This window comes from Oryctolagus cuniculus, chromosome X, assembly GCF_964237555.1.
Source record: "Oryctolagus cuniculus chromosome X, mOryCun1.1, whole genome shotgun sequence".
NCBI lineage: Eukaryota > Metazoa > Chordata > Mammalia > Lagomorpha > Leporidae > Oryctolagus > Oryctolagus cuniculus.
In genome coordinates this window covers 101,858,485-101,878,867 of record NC_091453.1, presented here as the reverse complement: position 1 = coordinate 101,878,867, position 20,383 = coordinate 101,858,485, and the positions used below count along the sequence as shown (strand labels likewise).

The 20,383-nt window shown below is 37.3% G+C and overlaps 1 protein-coding gene across 15 annotated transcripts in view; it reads right to left on the bottom strand.

Annotated features, from left to right (window-relative positions):
* The window catches only part of STAG2 (STAG2 cohesin complex component), a 164,977-nt gene that overhangs the window by 53,362 nt on the left and 91,232 nt on the right, over window positions 1-20,383 (bottom strand). For all 15 annotated transcript variants that reach the window (XM_008273043.4, XM_051826895.2, XM_070066329.1 and 12 more), the window contains 12 exons: window positions 19,763-19,914; window positions 17,910-17,983; window positions 16,824-16,947; window positions 15,635-15,733; window positions 15,457-15,536; window positions 10,531-10,638; window positions 6,825-6,936; window positions 3,989-4,106; window positions 3,491-3,594; window positions 2,035-2,127; window positions 1,818-1,907; window positions 400-603 (listed from right to left, as the gene is read on the bottom strand). In XM_008273043.4, coding sequence (XP_008271265.1) covers window positions 400-603; window positions 1,818-1,907; window positions 2,035-2,127; window positions 3,491-3,594; window positions 3,989-4,106; window positions 6,825-6,936; window positions 10,531-10,638; window positions 15,457-15,536; window positions 15,635-15,733; window positions 16,824-16,947; window positions 17,910-17,983; window positions 19,763-19,914 — 1,358 coding nt within the window. The remainder of the gene's footprint in view (window positions 1-399; window positions 604-1,817; window positions 1,908-2,034; window positions 2,128-3,490; window positions 3,595-3,988; window positions 4,107-6,824; window positions 6,937-10,530; window positions 10,639-15,456; window positions 15,537-15,634; window positions 15,734-16,823; window positions 16,948-17,909; window positions 17,984-19,762; window positions 19,915-20,383) is intronic.

The following is a 20,383-nucleotide window of genomic DNA, read 5'->3' as shown; positions in this document are numbered from 1 at the left end:
ATTAGAGCTTTAACAGTATCAAAGGCCTTAATGGTCTGTCCTCACCAACACTGCCAAAACACTAAAAATAATGCCCTACTTCTTTTAGGCTATCTGGTCTCAGTCCTAGTTTTAGTTTTCTGTTCCATTAACAGCCTATTATTCCATAACAGGAAAATGCCCAGATCATTTCTTTAAATTTAAAAAAGGGGAGATGGTTAGAGGAGTAGTGGTTCTCTTTCACTTTCTCTTAGTTCAGATTCTTAGCATTTTTCTATCTTGGTAGAGCAGGAATAGCCTGACAAGTCACAGAATGAAAAGCCTGAATATCTTTTCAACGTACTGCTAGGAATAATATCTGAGTAACTAAATAGACGGGAGGGGGGAGGGGTGGTGGTGGTTGACAAAATACTTATATACCTCTTGGAGAAAATCTTCAAGAAGACGGTTAAATTTATCTGCTAATTCATCAATCAGTTGACTTCTTGAAATATCTACTCTGTTGAAGATTGTGAATTCTTCATTACAGAGTGCATGGTAAGTTTTAGAACATGCCTCCAAAACATCTGTATCTGTGTGCTTCTCTACAATATTCCGGATCTGTCGCAATAAGGCATCCAAATGCTATAAAGTAAAATATTTTCATTAAAACTAAGGCATACGTAACAGAAAAAAAGTAACTAAAATAGCAGAGTGAAAATTTTCAAGTATACTAACTCTACAATGCAGTGCGTACATTTTTTTTTTTTTTGACAGGCAGAGTGGACAGTGAGAGAGAGAGAGAGAGAGAGAAAGGTCTTCCTTTTGCCGTTGGTTCACCCCACAATGGCCGCTGCAGCCGGCGCACCGCACTGATCCGATAGCAGGAGCCAGGTGCTTCTCCTCGTCTCCCATGGGGTGCAGGGCCCAAGTACTTGGGCCATCCTCCACTGCACTCCCTGGCCACAGCAGAGAGCTGGCCTGGAAGAGGGGCAACCGGGACAGAATCTGGTGTGCCGGCGCCGCTAGGCGGAGGATTAGCCTAGTGAGCCGTGGCGCCGGCCACAGTGCGTACATTTTAAGATGTCTTTTCTAGTCATGGTGAGTGAACCCACTGATCTACTCATATTTTTTTCCTCAGTCTTAAATGGGAAAATATTATCTATCTCACAAATAGTAAAGATGCTAATTAACATATATATGTACATAAAGAGCATAAAACCATTAAAACTGTTCAATGATGGGGCCGGCGTCGTGGCGTAGCAGGTAAAGCTGCCACCTGCAATGGTGGCATCCCATATTGGCACCAGTTTGAGATCTGGCTGTTCTACTTCCAATCCAGCTCTCTGCTATAGCCTGGGAAAGCAGTAGAAGATGGCCCAAGTGCTTGGGCCCTTGCACCCACGTGAGAAGACCCCGAAGAAGCTCCTGGCTTCGGATTGGCTTAGCTCCAGCCATTACAGCCATTTGGGGAGTGAACCAGCTGATGGAGGACCTCTCTCTCTCTCTCTCTCTCTTTCTCTCCGCCTCTTTATAACTCTGACTTTCAAATAAATAAATAAATCTTTTTAAAAAGTGTTCAATGAATATCAGATGCTTTTGTTTTTTGGTCATATCCAATTACTCAAACCCAAATTTCCATAAATGAGGAGTGATAGTCACATAATGGCTAGGAAACAAGATATTGCTGTGGGTATTACACAAAGGTAATCCTCCCTAAATTCAACTAATATAATATATTAAAGACATATAAAATAGGTTTTTATAAAAACATTTTGTAAAAATATAAACAGTATTATTGGATTAATCAAACCAAAAATTAAACTTCAAGGTTCCCTATACACAGAAAAAAAACTTACCTTTTCTAATCGTCCAGTTGTATATATTTCAAGATCAAAGTATTGAGGCAACTGCAACAAGTTAGTCACCTTCTCAGCATCTATAGAATACTTTGAAATATAAAGACCATGTTAAAAATCAGAAAAATGAGAGGTAAACACTGTAATCTATTCTCTGAGGCATTTAAAAAGAAACCAAAGATCTCTTCCTGACAATAGGTTGTTGATACAAACTTACTTTAGCTAGCAGTTGTGGAAGCGCCACAGCAAAAAGTTCAGTGATTTTTGTTCTGTCATCCAACTGGGTTTTCTTCTCCTTTGCTGTTAGCACCTAAAGTCACACAAATTTCTATAAATATCTTTGTTAAGCCAATTAATAATGTTAAGTGCTCCAATTTCAATTAAACATACAAAATGAGCAATAAAAATGTCTTAAGTAATAGATGCAAAAAATTTGTATTATAAAACTCTAACCCTAAAAGTGACACAAAAGAAAATAACTTACACATTATGAAAAAACAAAACCATCTGAAAAAAACAACAAAACATTGATTATTCCCATAGGGAAAATCAATACCTAATTAGACTCACCAATTCTATCTATGGATCAAAGAAGCAGTAATGAACAAGAAATGTAGTTTAGTAGCTTATATAATAATATCATTGAGGGGCTAGCATTGTGGCTAGTGGGTTAGGCAGCTGCCTATAATGTCAGCATCACATATGGGTGCCAGATCCAGTCCCAGCTGTTTTACTTCCCATCAAGCTCCCTTAATGCGCCTGGGAAAGCAGCAGAAGATGGCCCAAGTGCACCCACATGGGAAACCCGGATGAAGCTCCTGGCTCCTGGCTTCGGCTGGGCCCATCCCTGGCCATTGTAGCCATTTTGAGAGTAAACCATCAGATAGACAATATCTCCCTGTTTCTCCCTCTCTCTGACTCTGCATTTCAAATAACATAAAATAAATCTTAAAAAAAAAAGTCATTAAGCATCCTTTCAGGTTATTCTAGAAGCTGTGCATTATGAATTCAAAAAGGTAAGTTGCCATGTGCAATTAGAAAAAAGCAACACAACAAAAATTTTTAAATATCAGAAAAAGAAAAAATATACTGGTTGCATCACGAATTAAGTTTTTAATATCTGATGAAATTCTGTTTCAGTTATACGCATGCACACACAGACACTGTACATATACACTAGGTCACAATATAAATTTTTTTTCACTTTACAGTCAAAATACTTTGAAAGCCTGTGGGATTGTTCATGTAAAATACAAATACATGTGAGGCTTGCAATAATGCACTGACATCTGATAAACAGGCATGTCTACATTTAAAGAGTATTTTTCTTCATTTTAATTTCATAAGAAAAAGTAGAAGTCATAACTAAACGAAAACATACAGAAACACCTTTTTAAACTGGTGTGTTACATAGACTCATGAAGGCAGTGACTGTTAATCACTATATCTACTGTGGTAAAATATCTTATGGAAAGAATTCAAATACTTCAAATTGCTCATGCTAATTTGCTAATTACTAATTTGCTTCTAACGTATGTTTCTGAGAAAAAGTCATCTGCAAAATCAAATGTAAGTTGCAAAATTTTTCACCCTATGGTTAAAATAGGACTTTTTAAAGAGACACAAAGGAAAGAAAAAAATCAGTTTAGAATAGTGAAAATACATTGACATACCCTTTTTCCTGTCCCTCTTCCCACAGGAGGATGACATTCAGCTGCTTGTCTAATAGTACAAAGCATTATTTCAATCAGAGCACTCTCTTGCCTGTCTGTCAGTGCTATGAAAAAAATTAAAAATAAGAGTTAACCTATTTCTTCTCCCTAAATGCCACTTATAATTATTACATAACAAGTTCCCCTGCCTGTGAACAGATTGACCTAGTGTACTAAAGAAAATCTCATTATTTATCACAGAAACAAGTTAAACCTTCCTAAAACCCTTTAGCATTTCAAATCTGTACCCCACTGATCTATACATCTGAGAAAAGAAAACATGAATTCAATTATTTAAAATGTGTTAACAATTGTTGTCTTTCCTTGTAGCATAATATTCACATATAGGAATTCAGAAAGATCTTCTATCAGTTATTTTAACAACAAAAGAATGAAATAAGCCAAATCTATTTGCAAAACTAAGTTAACAATAAAAATACCGTAAGTAATTATTCTTACCTTCCTCTCCACTAAGTGGCTCCTCTAGTAACAAGCTATTCATACATTCCCAGTCTTTCAGCAGCTCCGTAGCACAGTCCCACATGCTATCCACAAGGTAGGCTGCATGCTCATGTAACTAAAATTTAAAAAGAGGAGTGTATTCATAGTCAAACAATATACTGGCTTTAACTCAAAAGAATAGAAGCTGTGTTGGTAAGCTGTTGAAATTTTAAACAATCACCTACTTTGTTTTTATGTCAAATGGAAAAAAGGACAGAGAAGAAACTGCCTTAGCTGTCGATAAGCAAACCAGGTAGCATCCCTAAACATTTTCCCACAATAATCACAAAAATAATAACATGAAAATTGTTTCACATAAAGATAATATACATACTGACTGCTTACTTGGATCTAACATTGTATCAGTAATTAACTACATTGCATTCTTAAATATAACATGCATTTATTTTAACTGAATAGGAGTGATAATGATTAATTAAAACATAATACACATTTACTTGTCAATTCAATATATAAGCAAATCATTCTCCTCACTGTGAAGACCCTATTGCTTCCCAGCTCATTTTATGAGATGAATATATCCATGATACCCAAATCTGCTAACGGCATTAAAATATTTGTTAAATTATAAACAATTATCCTTTATGAATATAGAAGGAATATCCTCAAAAGCTGGCAAACTGAAATCAATCATATATGAAGAGTCTTCAAAACTTCATGGATAATGAAATATTCTCCCAATTCTACTTTCCATGAACTTTTTGAAGTACCTTCATACATAAAGGATCAAGGCCGAGTAGGGTTTTTGCTAAGAATTTAGGGTTGGTTCAACATTCAAAAACTCATTAATTTACAGAAGGAAAAGAAAAAGAATCATCTTGGGGCAGCACTGTGGCATAGTGAGTGGGCTAAGGCTCTGCCTGCAACAACAGCATCCAATATGGGGGCCAGTTTAAGTTCCCACTGCTCCTCTTCCAATCCAGCTCTCTGCTTATGGCCTGGGAGGGCAGTGGAAGATGGCCCAAGTGCTTGGGCTTCTGCACCCCGGGGAAACCCAGAAGATTCTCATTCCTGGCTTCAGATCAGCCCAGCTCCGGCTGTTGCAGCCATCTGGGGAGTGAACCAGTGGATGGAAGAACCTTCTGTCAGTCTATCCCTCTCTGTCTGTAACTCTACCTCTCAAATAAGTAAATAAATCTTCAAAAAAAAAATCATCTTAAAGGATGCAGCGAAAGCATTTTTTAGAATTCAAAATCCATTCATGGAAGAACCTACCAGCAAAAGATGGTTTAGGAAACATCCTCAACCTGTTAATAAATAACTACATAACACCTATACCTTACAACATAATTTGTATTGAAATAGTGGCCATTTACACCATAAAATTAAACAATTCAAAAATGTCACTTCTATTTCTATTCAACATTCTACTGATGGTCTCAGTTAAATAAGAAAAACAAATGAAATAAATTTTGGAACGGATTCAGCAAATTTCCAGTTGAGTATCTGTAAATGATCTGACTGCATATTTTAGAAAATCCTAAGGAATCTATTTAAAAATCAATAAAATAAACAAATTGGGGCCGGCACTGTGGCACATCAGGTTAATGCCCTGGCCTGAAGCGCTGGTATCTCATATGGACGCCAGTTCGAGACACAGCTGCTCCACTTCCGATCTAGCTCTCTGCTATGGCCTGGGAAAGCAGTAGAAGATGACCCAAGTCCCTGGGCCCCTGCACCCACATGGGAGACCCAGAAGAAGCTCCTGACTCCTGGCTTCAGATCAGCGCAGCTCCAACCATAGATAGAAGACCTCTCTCTCTCTCTCTGCCTCTCCTTCTCTCTCTGTGTAACTCTTTCAAATAAATAAATAAATCTTTAAAAAATAAAATAAAATAAACAAATTTATTTAGCAAAGTTGTAGATAGGAAGTCAATATTCAGATGACGATTGTCTCACAATCAGAAAATTAAACTAAAAGGCCATAGTAACAATGAAAGAATACATAATATAGAATATCAAAAATGAGTTCTGAACCCTCTCAAAATCGACTTATCAAGTAGATTTTTCGACTTCAAGGAAACTGATATAAATATGCATCTACAATAATAGTATTTTTAGTATCAGTTAAGAACTTACAGTGTGCTGGCTGATGAAATTTACATGGGATACTTAAGTGTTAACTAAGAAATAATTACCCTCCTTTTTACTCAGGAATTCAGGTGTGGTTACTAAGCCAAGATTATTGCAAGTAGCCCAACTGGTCACCACAATTTTTAAATTCCAAAATTCGAGTTATCATCATTATACATAGATCCTAGTATCTGAAAATCTTGCTAAGGTAGAATCCATTTTTTAACAATATGGAGTGAGTGAATCTCTGTTCTATTCAAAATTTTCTGTGTCACCTGAAAGACTTTAAATTTTAAATCTGTCTCTGGAATTTTTTGAACAGAAGTATAAAATAGGGGACAATGTTGTGGCTGACTAGACGACCAGAGACCAGATCCCATATGGGCACTGGCTGAAATCCTGGCTGCTCCATTTCCAATCTAGCTCCCCAGTAACGTGCCTGGGAAAGCAGAAGAAGATGACCCAATTCCTTGGGCTCCTGTACCCATGTGGAAGACCTGGATGGAGCTGCAAGCTCCTGCTTTTGGCCTAGTCCAAGCCTGATCCTTGGGCAATTTGGGGAGTGAACCAGGAAAAGGAAGATATCTCTCTCACTCGTTCTTTCTCTCCTTCCCTCTCTCCCTCTCTACTCTGCCTTTCAAACAAATAAATAAATCTTTTAAAAATACAAGAAAAAAGTATAAAATAAATAACAACTAACCTCACTTTCAAGAAAGAAAAAAACCAATGTCTTAACAAGGTTGGCATTTGGACCTTGTCTTCCCCTTCTTTTCATCATTCCATCTTCCTCTGGATCTCTACGACTGAAGAGCCTATGACAAAGGAAATATTTATATTAAAACAAAACACATATTTCCTAATCAAAAAACTAATAAGCAACTAATAAAGGAATGAAGGGAAATTGAGCATGGGATAATGCCACCCATGTGGGAGACCTGGGCTGAGTTCCTGTCTCCTGGTTTTGGCCCGGCTCAGGCCTGGATACTGTGGGCATCTGGGGAATAAACCAGTGGATGGAAGCCTTCTTGTTCTGTGTCTGTCTCTTCTCAAATAAACAAGAGAAGCATGTGTTTAGAGCAGCAGTTAACATGCTGCTTGGGATTAAGGGATATTGGAGTGCTCTAGAGTCCAAGTCCCACCTGTGCTTCTAATTCCAGGTTCTTGCCAATGCATACCACAAGAAACAGTCAGTAGTTCGTGATGCAAGTATTTAGGTCTCTGCCACCTATGTGTGAGAGCAGGATTGAGATCCAACCTCCTGGTCTCAGACTACATAGCCTAACTATTGTGCACACTTGAATTAGCAAATTGACGATCTTTCTGCCATTCAAATGAAATGGAAAGAAATAAATTTAAAAATTTAAGAATAAATGAATCTAAATGTTTAATGTAATTGATGAACTGTGGGGAGCAACTGAGACTAGACTAAGTTACTGGAATTAAGACTTATTCTATGCATCTGCTCTCCCACAATATGGCGCTGAGAGAGAGACCAAACAACCTCTACGCAGCTGCCTCATCAGTTTGATAAGCTGCAGGAGCTGATCCTGCTCCTGATTGGAGGAGAGCAGTGTGCTCGGCGTGTGGGTAGCAGAGTTGGGATTGGTGGAAGAGGACTATAAAGGAGGAGAGAGACAACATGCACCAGGAACATCTGAAGGAACACCTGAGCAGCCCCCGAGAGAGCCGGCCGGCGGTGTGCCGCTCCTCCGCGGAAGCGGGGAAAGTGGCAGGGGGGGCCGCCCCTCCACGGAGGTAGAGGGGTTGGCAGCCAACCCGGGAAGGACCAGCAGCTAACCCGGGAAGGGCCGAGCAGACAAAAGAATAGCGCAGGGTCCTGTGTCGTTCCTCCGCGAAGAGGGGGAGCGACAATGAACCTACATTATTTATGCACAAAAAAAAACAACTAAGATATATATTTTTCTTTGAAACTGCACATATACTGGCAGGTACTTGACACAGCAATTAAGACACTGCTTGGGATTCCTACATCCTACATCAGCTCAATTCCTGACTCTGCTTTCACTTCCAGTTTCCAGCTAATGTGCAGCCTGAGAAGAAATGGTGACAACTCAATTATTTCAGTCCCTGTACCCATGTGAGAGACCAAACTCAGTTCTATGCTTCTGGCTTCTATCTATTTGCTGTGGTCATTTAGGGAGTGATCTCCTGGCTCTGAGCCTTTGCCATTCAAATAATATTTAAAATAAATAAATACAATTAAGCCTATCTTTTCCTTCTATCATTACAAAATTATCTCCACCTAGTAGGCTCTTACTATGGCTAGCATGGCTACTTCCAATAAACAACCAAAAAAAACTAACACTGGCTAGCACCCCAAATGGATATTTTATTAAAAAGTCACATGGCAAAATTAGTTTAGTCTATGTTATTCAAAATGTTGTCTTTAAAAGCCATTAGATAGCAGGTATTGTGGCATAGCATCCCATACGTGCACCAGTCTGAGTACTGGCTGCTCCACTTCTGATCTAGCTCCCTGCTAATGTGCTTGGGAAAGCAGTGGAAGATGGCCCAAGTTATTGTGCCCCTGCACCCACATGGAAGACCTGGAAGAAGCTCCTTGCTCCTGGTCTTGGCCTGGCCCATCCCCAGCCATTGCAGACATTTGGGGAGTGAACCAGCAGATGGGAGACCTCTTTGTCTCTTCCTCTCTCTCTGTAATTCTGCTTTGCAAATACATAAAACAAATTTATAGAAAAAAGCACTAGATAACATTCACTGAATATTTTCTGTGATCACATATTCACACTATTAAGAATTCCTAGGAGTCTCATGACAAAAATTAAGAATTTCCATAGTAAGTACTTGAAGCAGAACAGCTAATACATCCTGAAAAAAGGAAAAATAAGCCTAAGACTAAATATTGCAATATTTGGAGTGAAAATATATAAAAAGAATGAACAACTAGAAGGAATCATCCTAAAAGTTTAATATAGTGTATCTGTTAAAAGACACGGTTATATTTACTCTTAGAGAAATAAGTTCAATAAATCAAAGGAAATAGAGTAGAAATCTAAACTGTAAAAGAAAATAACAGGGGCTGGCACTGTAATGTCGAGAGTTAGGATGCCACCTGGGACATCAGTTAGGGCATCAGTTCAATTCCTGGCCGCTCCATTTCTGATCTGGCTCCCTGGTGATACACCTGGGAAAGCAGCAGAGAATGGACCAAGTATTTCAGCCCTTGTCAACCACTTGGGAGAGCCAGAAGCATCTGGTTACTGGTTTTCGTCCAGCCCAGCCCCAGCTGTTGTGGCCATTTGGGGAGTGAACCAGCTGGTAGAAGATTCTCTTGCACTCTCTCTAATTCTGCCTTTAAAACAAATAAATATTTTTTTAAAAAAAGTATGGAAGTTTCAATTAGACTGAGCAATTTTAATGTTATAAATATGTAAGCTTTATAGAAAAATACAAACAACAGCACACTGAAAGATTCATAGGAAATGGGCATTTTTGGCACATCAGTTAAAGCAAATATCATTGCATATCAGTGAGTTCAGTTTCTAGCTCCACTCATAATTACAGCTTCCTGCTAATACTGGTGGCACCCCAGGAGAGCTAGGTAACTGGCTCAAGTATTTGTGCCCCCACCATAAATATGGGAGACTTCTATGTAGTTCCTGGCTCCTGGCTACAGCCTGGACCAGCATTGGCTGTTATGGGCACTAAGGGAGTTATCCAGTGGATAAGAGATCTCTGTCTGCCTGTATGCCTCGCTGCCTTTCAAATAAATAAAAATAAAATTTTTGAAATTATTGAAAATGTGGAATTAAAATGAGTTTATCTGAGTACAAAGTATCTCTGAAATCCATGCATGGTTAATTTCATAACTATTTTCAGGGCTGGCACTGTGGTGCAGCAGGTTGAGACACCATCTGCAGCACCAGCCTCCCATACGGCATCAGTTCAAGTCCCAGCTGCTCGACTTCCAATCGAGCTCAAAGACTTTTTAAAATTTCAATTCCATTTTCCATGAATTTTTTGGAATACCCTTGTGTTTATGTGTACTTACATATAGTATAAATTATTATGAAAGTATATTTTAGAAAATGATGATCAGATAGGGTGCACATTGAGTTGTGGTGGGTTAAGCCACGTCCTGAAATACTAACACCCCATATGAGTGCCAGTTCAAGATCAGCTGTTCCACTTCCAATACAGCTCACTGCTAATGCTCCTGGGAAAGCAACAGAAGATGGCCCAAGTCCTTGTGCCCCAGACACTCACGTGGGAGACCCAGATGGAGCTCCAGGCTCCTGGTTTTGACCTGCTCAGTCCCAGAAACAAGCTAATACATCTCTCTTTCTTACCCTCTCTCTGTAACTCTGCCTTTGAAACAAATAAATAGATCTAAAAAAAAGTGATTATCAGCAATATAGAGTTACTTTTTATAGAGAAATTCTCCAGCTGCTACTGCTACTGGCCGGTGAGCTGAATAAACCAGATGATATACATTTTCACAATCTTCTGCAGTAAGAACTTCTTCACTACTCCTAAAAAGAAATATGCAAGAACAGAATTATGCAAGTACAAAATTCATGCCCATACATTTCACAAATTTGTATTAAAATAAGAAATCAACATTACTTAATTATCATCTATTGGTAAAAGGTTATCCCAACAAGACCTGAGTACTTTATTACAATCAAAGATAGCAGTGAATATAGAATGTAAACATATAAATGTTGAAGGTAATAACATGGTAGGGATGCTAAAGGGAAACTAAACACAAAATAATGAAATTATAAATAAACGGGCAGAATAGCACACAGTTACAGGTTAATAATTTAAATAAATGTATTTCAGTTATATTAAAGAAAAATACAATATAACAACATTAAAATATGCTAGTGCTATACTTATCTTGAACCAAGACAGAATACTTTATCCACAATGTACTGACAACCATATTAGGCAATCCAAGAGGCTTTACCAAATAATTAAAATATGAAAACTGTGCCAAAGATCTTTAATTGCAATCTATCATTGGAAATTCTCATTAAATTATAGCAATCATTTTCCTGATTGTATTTTATTTTAAAAAGTCTAATAAAATCTTCATGGTAAATCAGCCATTATAGGAATCTATCAACCACAGAATCCCAGAGTGAAACGTCTTGTGTTTCTTCCTTGGGACAATATTCAGGGTTCTAAGCCTCTTGGCAGCTCTTCCCTTCCTCATATGTTTCTATTCTTATTTAAAACAATCTTGGATTTTTACCTTTCAACCAAAGAGAACAGCTTAAGAGCATAAGGTATTAAGTCAAAGAGCACTTTCTAGTTCTACGCTGTGCTAAAGGTTTATATGTAAGTCTTATGTTTATGATGTATTATTTCTTTTTGACAAAAAAGAAATTATCAAAATTCAAATTTCAAAACTTTGATTTAGGGGCTGACATTGTGGCATAGCAGGTAACGCTACCACCTGTGATGCTGGCATCGCATATGAGCATTGTTTCATGTCGGGGCTGCCCCACTTCTGATCCAGCTCCCTGCTAATAGCCTGGGAAAAGCAGCGGAAGTTGTCCCAAGTGTTTGGGACCCTGCCACCCATGTGCGAGATCTGGTTGAAGCTCCTGGCGTTGGTCTGACCCAATGCTAGCTGTTGTGGTCATCTGCGGAGTGAACCAGAGGATGGAAGATCTCTCTCCATAACTCTTTCAAATAAGTAAATAAATCTTTTGAAAGTTTGATTTATTTTATTCTATGTATAATATTGTCTTTTTGGGGAGAAAGCCATTTATGTCTTTTCTTTCTAAAGAAAAAAATACTGGCTCAAATCAGTAAAGGTATTGTATGTGTGTATTAGTTCATTTGTCTTAACATTTTTAGAATGAACATTCATAGCAAGTTTTAAATATTATGTGTGTACATAGCAGAAAAACATAAATGGCTTTGTCTATTATCTTTAATAATAATATGAGAAATAACAAGGAAAGATGTCCTTGGTGTACTATGGAGGAAGGAGCAAGAAACTACAAGAATATATGTAGAAAGACATTATGTTTTACATTTATTTCAGTGAATTATTTCAATATTTTATAACATGTAATTAGAAATTATAGGGTCACCTGTTTGAGTTCCAGCTGCTCTATACTTCTGAAAAGCTCCCTACCAGTGTGCCTGGGAAAGCAGAAGATAGCCCATGCACTTGGGCCCCTGCACCCACATGGGAGACTCAGATGGAGATCTAGGCACTTGGCTTTAGCCAAGCCATTTGGGTAGTGAACCAGTGAATGGAAGATGCTTCTAATTCCGCCTTTCAAATCAATCAATCAATCTTAAAATTAAAAAGCCACCAGGTAAACAAATTCTTAGAAAACATCATTATGTCCAGAGCCACACTTTTTTTTTAAAGATTTTATTTATTTGACAGGTAGAATTACAGGCAGAGAGAGAGAGAGAGAGAGAGAGACAGACAGACAGACAGACAGACAGACAGAGAGAAAGGTCTTCCTTCCATTGGTTCACCCCCCAAATGGCCGCTACGGCCAACGCTGTACCCATCCGAAGCCAGGAGCCAGGTGCTTCCTCCTGGTCTCCCACACGGGTGCAGGGGCCCAAGCACATGGGCCATCCTCCACCACCCTCCTGGGCCACAGCAGAGAGCTGGACTGGAAGAGGAGCAGCCGGGACTAGAACTCGGCGCCCATATAGGATGCCGGTGCTGCAGGCGGAGGATTAACCAAGTGAGCCACGGTGCCAGGCCCCCAGAGCTATACTTTTTAATCACTGTTAATCACTGTAATATTGTTTTTCAAGCAAATAAGGAAATTATCACCACCATCACAAGAATGCTGTATTAAATAAATTCTCCTTCTATTGATAAACATCAATTGTTTTCAAAAGTGTGGTATTATAAAAAATACAAACTGTAAACATGTCAAATTTTGATAGGTATCACCAAGTTTTTCTCTAAGGGGCTTACACAAATTTATACTCCCGTCAGTGACAATTAAAGAGGGGCAGTGTTGTGCCACAGGAAGCTGACCCAAATGAAGCTCCTGGTTAATGCTAATACACCTGAGAGGGCAGCTGACAATGGTCCAAGTACTTGGGCCCGTGCCACCCACGTGTGAGTCCCAGGTGGAGTCCCAGTCTCCTGGCTTCAGCCATGGCCATTGTGGCCATTTGAGGAGTGAACCAGCAGATGGATGATCTTTCCTGCTGCCTCTCCCTTTCTCTCTTGTAACTATCTTTGAACTAAATAATCAAATCTTTAAAAAGGAAATTTCATGGAGGCAGGCTTTCGGTTTAACATTAAGTGTCTGCTTTAGACTCTGGTATCACATATCATACTGCCTAGATTTCAGTCCCGGCTCAACTTCAGATTGCAGCTTCCTGCTAATACGCATCCTGGAAGGCACAGAGTGATGGCTCAAACAGTTGAGTTCCCAGCACAAAAATGGGATATTTGACTGGCTTCCTAACTCTGAGCCTCCGCCCAGCCCAGACCCAAGTCCTGGTCACTGTGGGCATTTGGAAAGCAAACCAGTAGAAAGGAGCTCTCTGTCACTTTGCCTTTAAAATACACAAAACAGGGACCGGCACTACAGTGTAGTGGGTAAAGCCACCACCTGCAGTGCCAACATCCCATATGGGCACCAGTTCAAGTCCCGGCTGCTCCACTTCCAATCCAGCTCTCTGCTATGGTCTGGGAAAGCAGTAGAAGATGGCCCAAGTCCTTGGGCCCCTGTACCCACGTGGGAGACTCAGAAGAAGCTCCTGGCTCCTGGATTTGGATCAGCACAGTTCTGGCCATTGCAGCCAACTGAGGAGTGAACCAGTGGATGGAAGACCTCTCTCTCTCTGCCTCTCCTTTTCTCTCTGTGTAACTCTGACTTTCAAGTAAATAAATAGATCTTTAAAAAGATAAGGTAAGATAAGATAAAATAAAATAAAATAAAATAAAATACACAGATCTTTGTAAAATAATCAAAACCATGGTGGGTGTTTGCCCCAATGGTTAGGACTCTGGTTAAGCCACTGGATAAGATACTTGTACCTCACATGAGAACCTGGGCCTGATACTCAGCTCTAGCTCCTGTCTCCAGTTTTCTGTTAACAGAGGCAGTGGTGATAGCCCAAGTTCTATGGTTCCTTCCACAAGTATCAACATTTACAGGCATCTGGGGACTGAACCAGTGAATGGGGGGAGCATGCTCTCGCGCTCTCTCTCTCTCTCTCTCTCAATCTCTTTCTGCCTAGTTAACTAATTAAAATTTTTAAATAAAAAATAGAAAACAACAATGATCAGTTAAGGAGAAACAAGAAATCTTGTAAATTCCTGGTGGGAATGTACTTTGGAATGACTATTATATAAAACAATACTGGTGTGTCTTCAAGGAAATTAAACAAATACCATATAATTTGACAATGTCACTTCTGGGTAAACATACAAGAACTGAAAGGAGGGACTTGCACACCTAGGTTCACAGATGCGTTACTTCCAATGGCCAAAAGGTGAAAACAGCCCAAATATTTTATCAATGGGTAGACATAATGTGATAAATATATACAACAAAATATTCAGCCACAAAAAGCAATAGAATTCTAATACATGCTATAATATGGATAAGCATTAAAGATATGTTAAGTAAAATAAGACAAACACAACAGGACAAACATGGATGATTCCACATATATAAATATCTAGAATAAGCAGTCAGAAAGAACAGTGGTTACCAGGGTCTGAGGAAAGTGGGTAAATGGGGAATTAGTGTTTAATGAGTACAGTTTCAGTATGCAACGATGAAAAAGTTCTGGAGATAGACAATAATGATGGTTACAAAAATGTGAATCATAGAACATACATATAAACATTTTTTAAACAGTAAATTTTGTATTATATGTATTTCACCACAATTTTTAAGTGGGAAAATATGAATAGTATCACTATTACCTATTAACATAGAGTATTTCTAAAATTATAAATATTTACAAGGGACCATGAGAAGAGTTAAAAGAGAAGTTTCAGTAAATGCTCATGTTATAAAAGTGTTACAAAATCTTATGAGCACATTTTTAATATACTTAAATGTGTAACTATTTCAATAAAATCAAAAATAGCAAAATAGGAAGAAAAAATAGGCAAGAGAATGGGAACACATGAATTTCTAGCTCAGAATCTCACGGGTTGAATAATTCCAAATTCATCTGTTTCCTTAACTTTATAGGAAGTAATTAAACTTTTAGCTGTAAGACCTCATGACCTAACTGTTAAAATTTAAGCCTAGATGAGTTAGAACAAAGTATTCTCATGTATATTTCAGATTTTTCACATTTGTATTATGCAACAAATACATACTTACTGTAAAACAAGAGTGAGTAATTTTATTGCTTGCACTGCAACATCATATTCTTTGTCAAGGGTCATAGACACAATTCTATCCTATGGCCAAAAGAAGTAAAATATTTTTAAAAGGAAAGTAAGAGGAAAATATTTTCAAATTACAGGTAATTTTTAAATATGTTTAAAGCAATACTAACCTTGAATCGACTGGTAAAAAGTTCCAGTTTGGAATTAAGCTCTTTGTTATAATAAAGTCCTTGTAGCGCAGTAAGACATTTCAGTCTTACCTCACCTTGCTAGAGAAATAAGAGAAGATATGTTAAAACTCTTCATACTTTCAACTTGAATATTTAAAATTCATACAATATTTTCTACTTCCAAATTTTAGCATTTCTTTAGAAACTGCCATCTTTGAGTAAAAATAATAATCAATACATACAAGACTAAATAGCTATGGGGTTACTTATTCTGGAGGTCAAATGATGATTTATTGAAAATTTGTTTAGAATAAAAAAACTACCGTAAAAGATGGTAGTAGCTTTATTCATAGTAAGTTTTTCTGTACAGAAAGTAATGTTTGGAGGAAATGCAAACAAGGTACTTTATAAAGGATACTGAAAAGATTGCCTAAAAAAATAGTAGTTTAAAAATAAAAAGAAGGTGGGCCGGCGCTGCGGCTCACTAGGCTAACCCTCCGCCTTGCGGCACCGGCACACCGGGTTCTAGTCCCGGTCGGGGTGCCGGATTCTGTCCTGGTTGCCCCTCTTCCAGGCCAGCTCTCTGCTGTGGCCCGGGAGTGCAGTGGAGGATGGCCCAGGTGCTTGGGCCCTGCACCCCATGGGAGACCAGGATAAGTACCTGGCTCCTACCACCAGATCAGCACAGTGCGCCAGCCGCAGCGCGCCGGCCGCGGTGGCCATTGGAGGGTGAACCAATGGCAAAAGGAAGACCTTTCTCTCTGTCTCTCTCTCTCACTGTCCACTCTGCCTGTCAAAAAATAAAAAAAATAAAATAAAAAGAAGGTTAGAGGCTACATAAAGCAAGGTATAATATGGCAAAGATATGCATTCTTCAAAAGAGAGGATCAAAACTGATAAAAAATTTAACATATAACACTCAATAATAACAGAGGAACAGCTCCTAATATCTCTGCACAGAAATCAATTCAACAATGACAGTAAAATCAAGTTCCCAGTAATCAAAACATCTAGGGGTCTTTATGTGATAGAGACCAAGTTTTCACAAAGCAGATAGAAAAAAATAATAAAGGCTTATAGGAATGTGGCCCCAGGTATACAGACCTGCAGGTAACTGATTTATGAATTAGAGCTACAGAAATTCATGCCTATATACACACAGAGAAGCAGTCTGTAGAGCATATCTTACCTTATCATGCATAGTCCAACCCACATATTTTAAATAACTGTCATTAAGAAAAGCATCACTATACATCTTCATCCATATGCCAATCTCCTCAATACATATAGCTCGAATTTCAGCTATTGCATCACTGAATGGAAAAAGCAAAAAGTAGGCATAATTAATGCCACTGTAACACAGGACTCACAGTTGATATTCAAGAGTTGCCAAATACTCTATACGCCCTAGTGATATGCCATCACTTTAAGTATTACTGAGGATTAAAGAGCAAAATTGAAGCATGGCCCCAAACACCAGTATCTTATGGTTTACATAGCAAAGCATAATTATCAACACATAAACATCTAAAATCAAAACTATAAGTAAAATCACATCCCACCTTGTGTACCATGCCACATTCCAGACTTCACTCACACCTTTTGGGCATGGTGTGTTCAGAAGATAGCATGCACATTAACTGGATACAGCATAATTTCCAGAGGAGAATTAATTATATATAATATTGAGGGCAAGCTTAACAGAATGAATGATTTTGAATTCATTCTGTACTGGCCAGCGTTGTGGCATAGTGAGTGTCACTTGCAATACCGGCATCCTATATGGGTGCCAGTTGATGTCCCAGCTGCTCTAGTTCCAATCCACCTCCCTGCTAATGGCCTGGGAAAGCAGCAGAAGATAGCAAAAGTATTTGTACCCCTGCCACCCACATGGGAAACCTAGATGAAGCTCCTGGCTATTGTAGCCAGCTGGGGATAAACCAGCAGATGGAAGAGCTCTCCGATTCTCCCTCTCTTTCTGTAATTCTTTCAAACATAAATAAATGTTTAAAAAAATTAAAATATCCAAATTGTTCCATTGATATTCAAACAGAAGAGAAGAGTCAAACAAGTATTGCCCTATTTTTCAGATGGGAAAAACTAAGTTCAGAGAAGTGAAAAGAATTAAGAACAGAGTGAATCAGTGAAAGCTAAGATTCCAATATTCATCTTACTATAACTCTATTCACTAATTTACATTGTTTAACCCAGTAATTATCCAAACTTGAAGATTAAAAAAAAATAGTTACTTACAAAAATAATTATTCTGACTTACCGGTATCTATGTACAAATACTCCTTTAAATATTGCATTCATCATATTCTCTATTTCATCTTGATTTTCTTGAAGCTATAAAGAGGAAAAAAATATTTCCAGTTGTAAAGGAAGAAGACCAGAAAACTCATAAAAAGTTATTACAAGCACCAAAAAGAATTCCGGTCTCTCAAGTATTTGGTGATTACATCAAATTCTGAGTTCTACTAGGCATCAGAAACCACACATAAAATTAATTATGTATCAGTTACCTAATGTAAAGTTCTGTGATTCCTGAAATACATGATTTGGCTTTTAACATCTAGCTGGTAGATAAACTTTGTCTAATGCATACAAGTTTCTATTGCATACAGAACTGTAAAATTTGTTAGATAGTTTACTATTGTATATCATTTATTATATAACATATTCATGTCAGAAACATAACATTTTTTCCTTTTCTTGTTCTTTATATTCTAAGATAGAAGAGTCATTTATGTTAGCTAGTGTCCACGCAAAGAACAAAAGGAATTAACAGTAAAATTAACTAGGAAAAAATTAATATCCCTGCTACATTCTTTTGAGAGAAGACTTACCTGAAACAAACAGGTTAACATTCCTATCTTGGCTAACTTATCTACTACACATATACTTTCGATTCAGAACTTACAAGATAGAATCTTTAGAATCTAAGGACACATTTGTTTTTAGAATGTGTTCTGGCTTTTTGTGGAATTTATTTTTTTCTTTGCATCTTGTATTTCCAAATAATGCTAACAAAAGCATGTACTTATATCATTACAGTCAAAGGTACAGAGTATATTCCAATGTATTTAACACGTAACACTAACTCAAAAGTATTTGTTTCTTATATTTGCATGGAACTTTATTCTCAAAGTCTTTTTACCTTTACCCATTCACTCTATGTTCACAAACTTAAATTTATGTCCCAGAATTAAGCCATAATTTCAAGAACTAATAAGCTTCATTTTCACCTAATAAATCAACCAATGAAATCTATTAAGTAAACTAAGGAAATAAATTAATTTTTCATTTTAAATTATATTAAAAAATGAGGAATTTAGGAATGAGGAAATGCAAGGAGGATTTTTATTATTTGTCTTGATTCATGCATGGTCCTTTATAAAAGTTAGTACTTCAGAAACAGACTATTTAAAATTACAGCTACTACCTCCCCCAAAATTTCAAGCTCAAGCAAATAATTTATGGAATACCGTACCTATTTGAACTCAATAGCATTACCAATATTTTCAAAGTATCAGAATATGCCCGAGACTTAAAAATAAACATTTCTATTATAAAATAGATGAGTATTTTATCACCATGGAAGAGAGAATTTAATTTCAGAACACCAAAAGATCTTATTAAGCATAAGGCTGAAAAAAATATTTTCCTCATTCAAATTTGAATTTGGTGTGCAATCTGTGTTAACCAAATGCCATCTACTATACAAAAAAGAACACTGATTTAGATGGCAGTAAACAGCTTATACATTACTTCTCAAAGTGATCTCACATTTCATTTCACCCAAAGAACAATGTGAGGGAGGGAGTGAAAACATGTATTTTCACAGTAAAGATGAGTACACTAAGCCTTAGATAAATTGTCAGACAGATCTAGGATTCCACATTTAAAGTCAAATACTTTAGTACACAAAAATAGTGAGCATACACACAACGTATTGTTGACGTTGATTTTCAATAAAAGTTCAATTTAGATATTTAAATTATTTGAAAATGTTCAATTTAAATCTTTCAAAAATTATATGACAAACTAGTAAAATTGTATCAGAATTAATGATGATCACACTGGTCACACATTAAAACTCTAAATGTTCAACATGAAAAAATATACCTCTTTCCGCTTTTGTAGCAGGAGTTCTAGCCTCTCATTGGCTCGTTTTCCAATCATTTTACTCCGTTCTGCCTCATACTGTCTTTGTGTATTATCCATATTAATGCTAAGATTTAGTGCCACATTCACCAAAGCTGTCATCAACTTCATAGCTATTTTTAAAAGGGTAAAATGTTGAAATTAGTCTAACAGGTCCAAAAAATTGACAACTTAAAACTAAAAGAGAAATAAATAGTCCACTCTGCTTCTAACAGACAAAATGCAGCTGCGAACAAATAACAAATATAGTAAAATAGCTATACTGTGTTGAAAAATTACTATAAGTTAGTTATCTATATTAAGCACCTCTTGTGGATTATCTCCTAATCCTCACAACATCTCTCAGTGAGTATATCCCCATTTCATTCATGAAGAAATTTAAGTTCAAGAAGATTAAGAAGTTTGTATCAGATATGTAATTTATATAAGTAGTTAAACCATGATTCAAACAAATGTAATCCAACTGAAGACTCTGTTTAAAAGCCACTATTCAATAATAGGCCCCCAAAATGTCCTTTTCCAAAAATCATGAATCCTCTTACAAACAAATTTTAGTTCATACAGAAGTCAATTAGCGAAAGG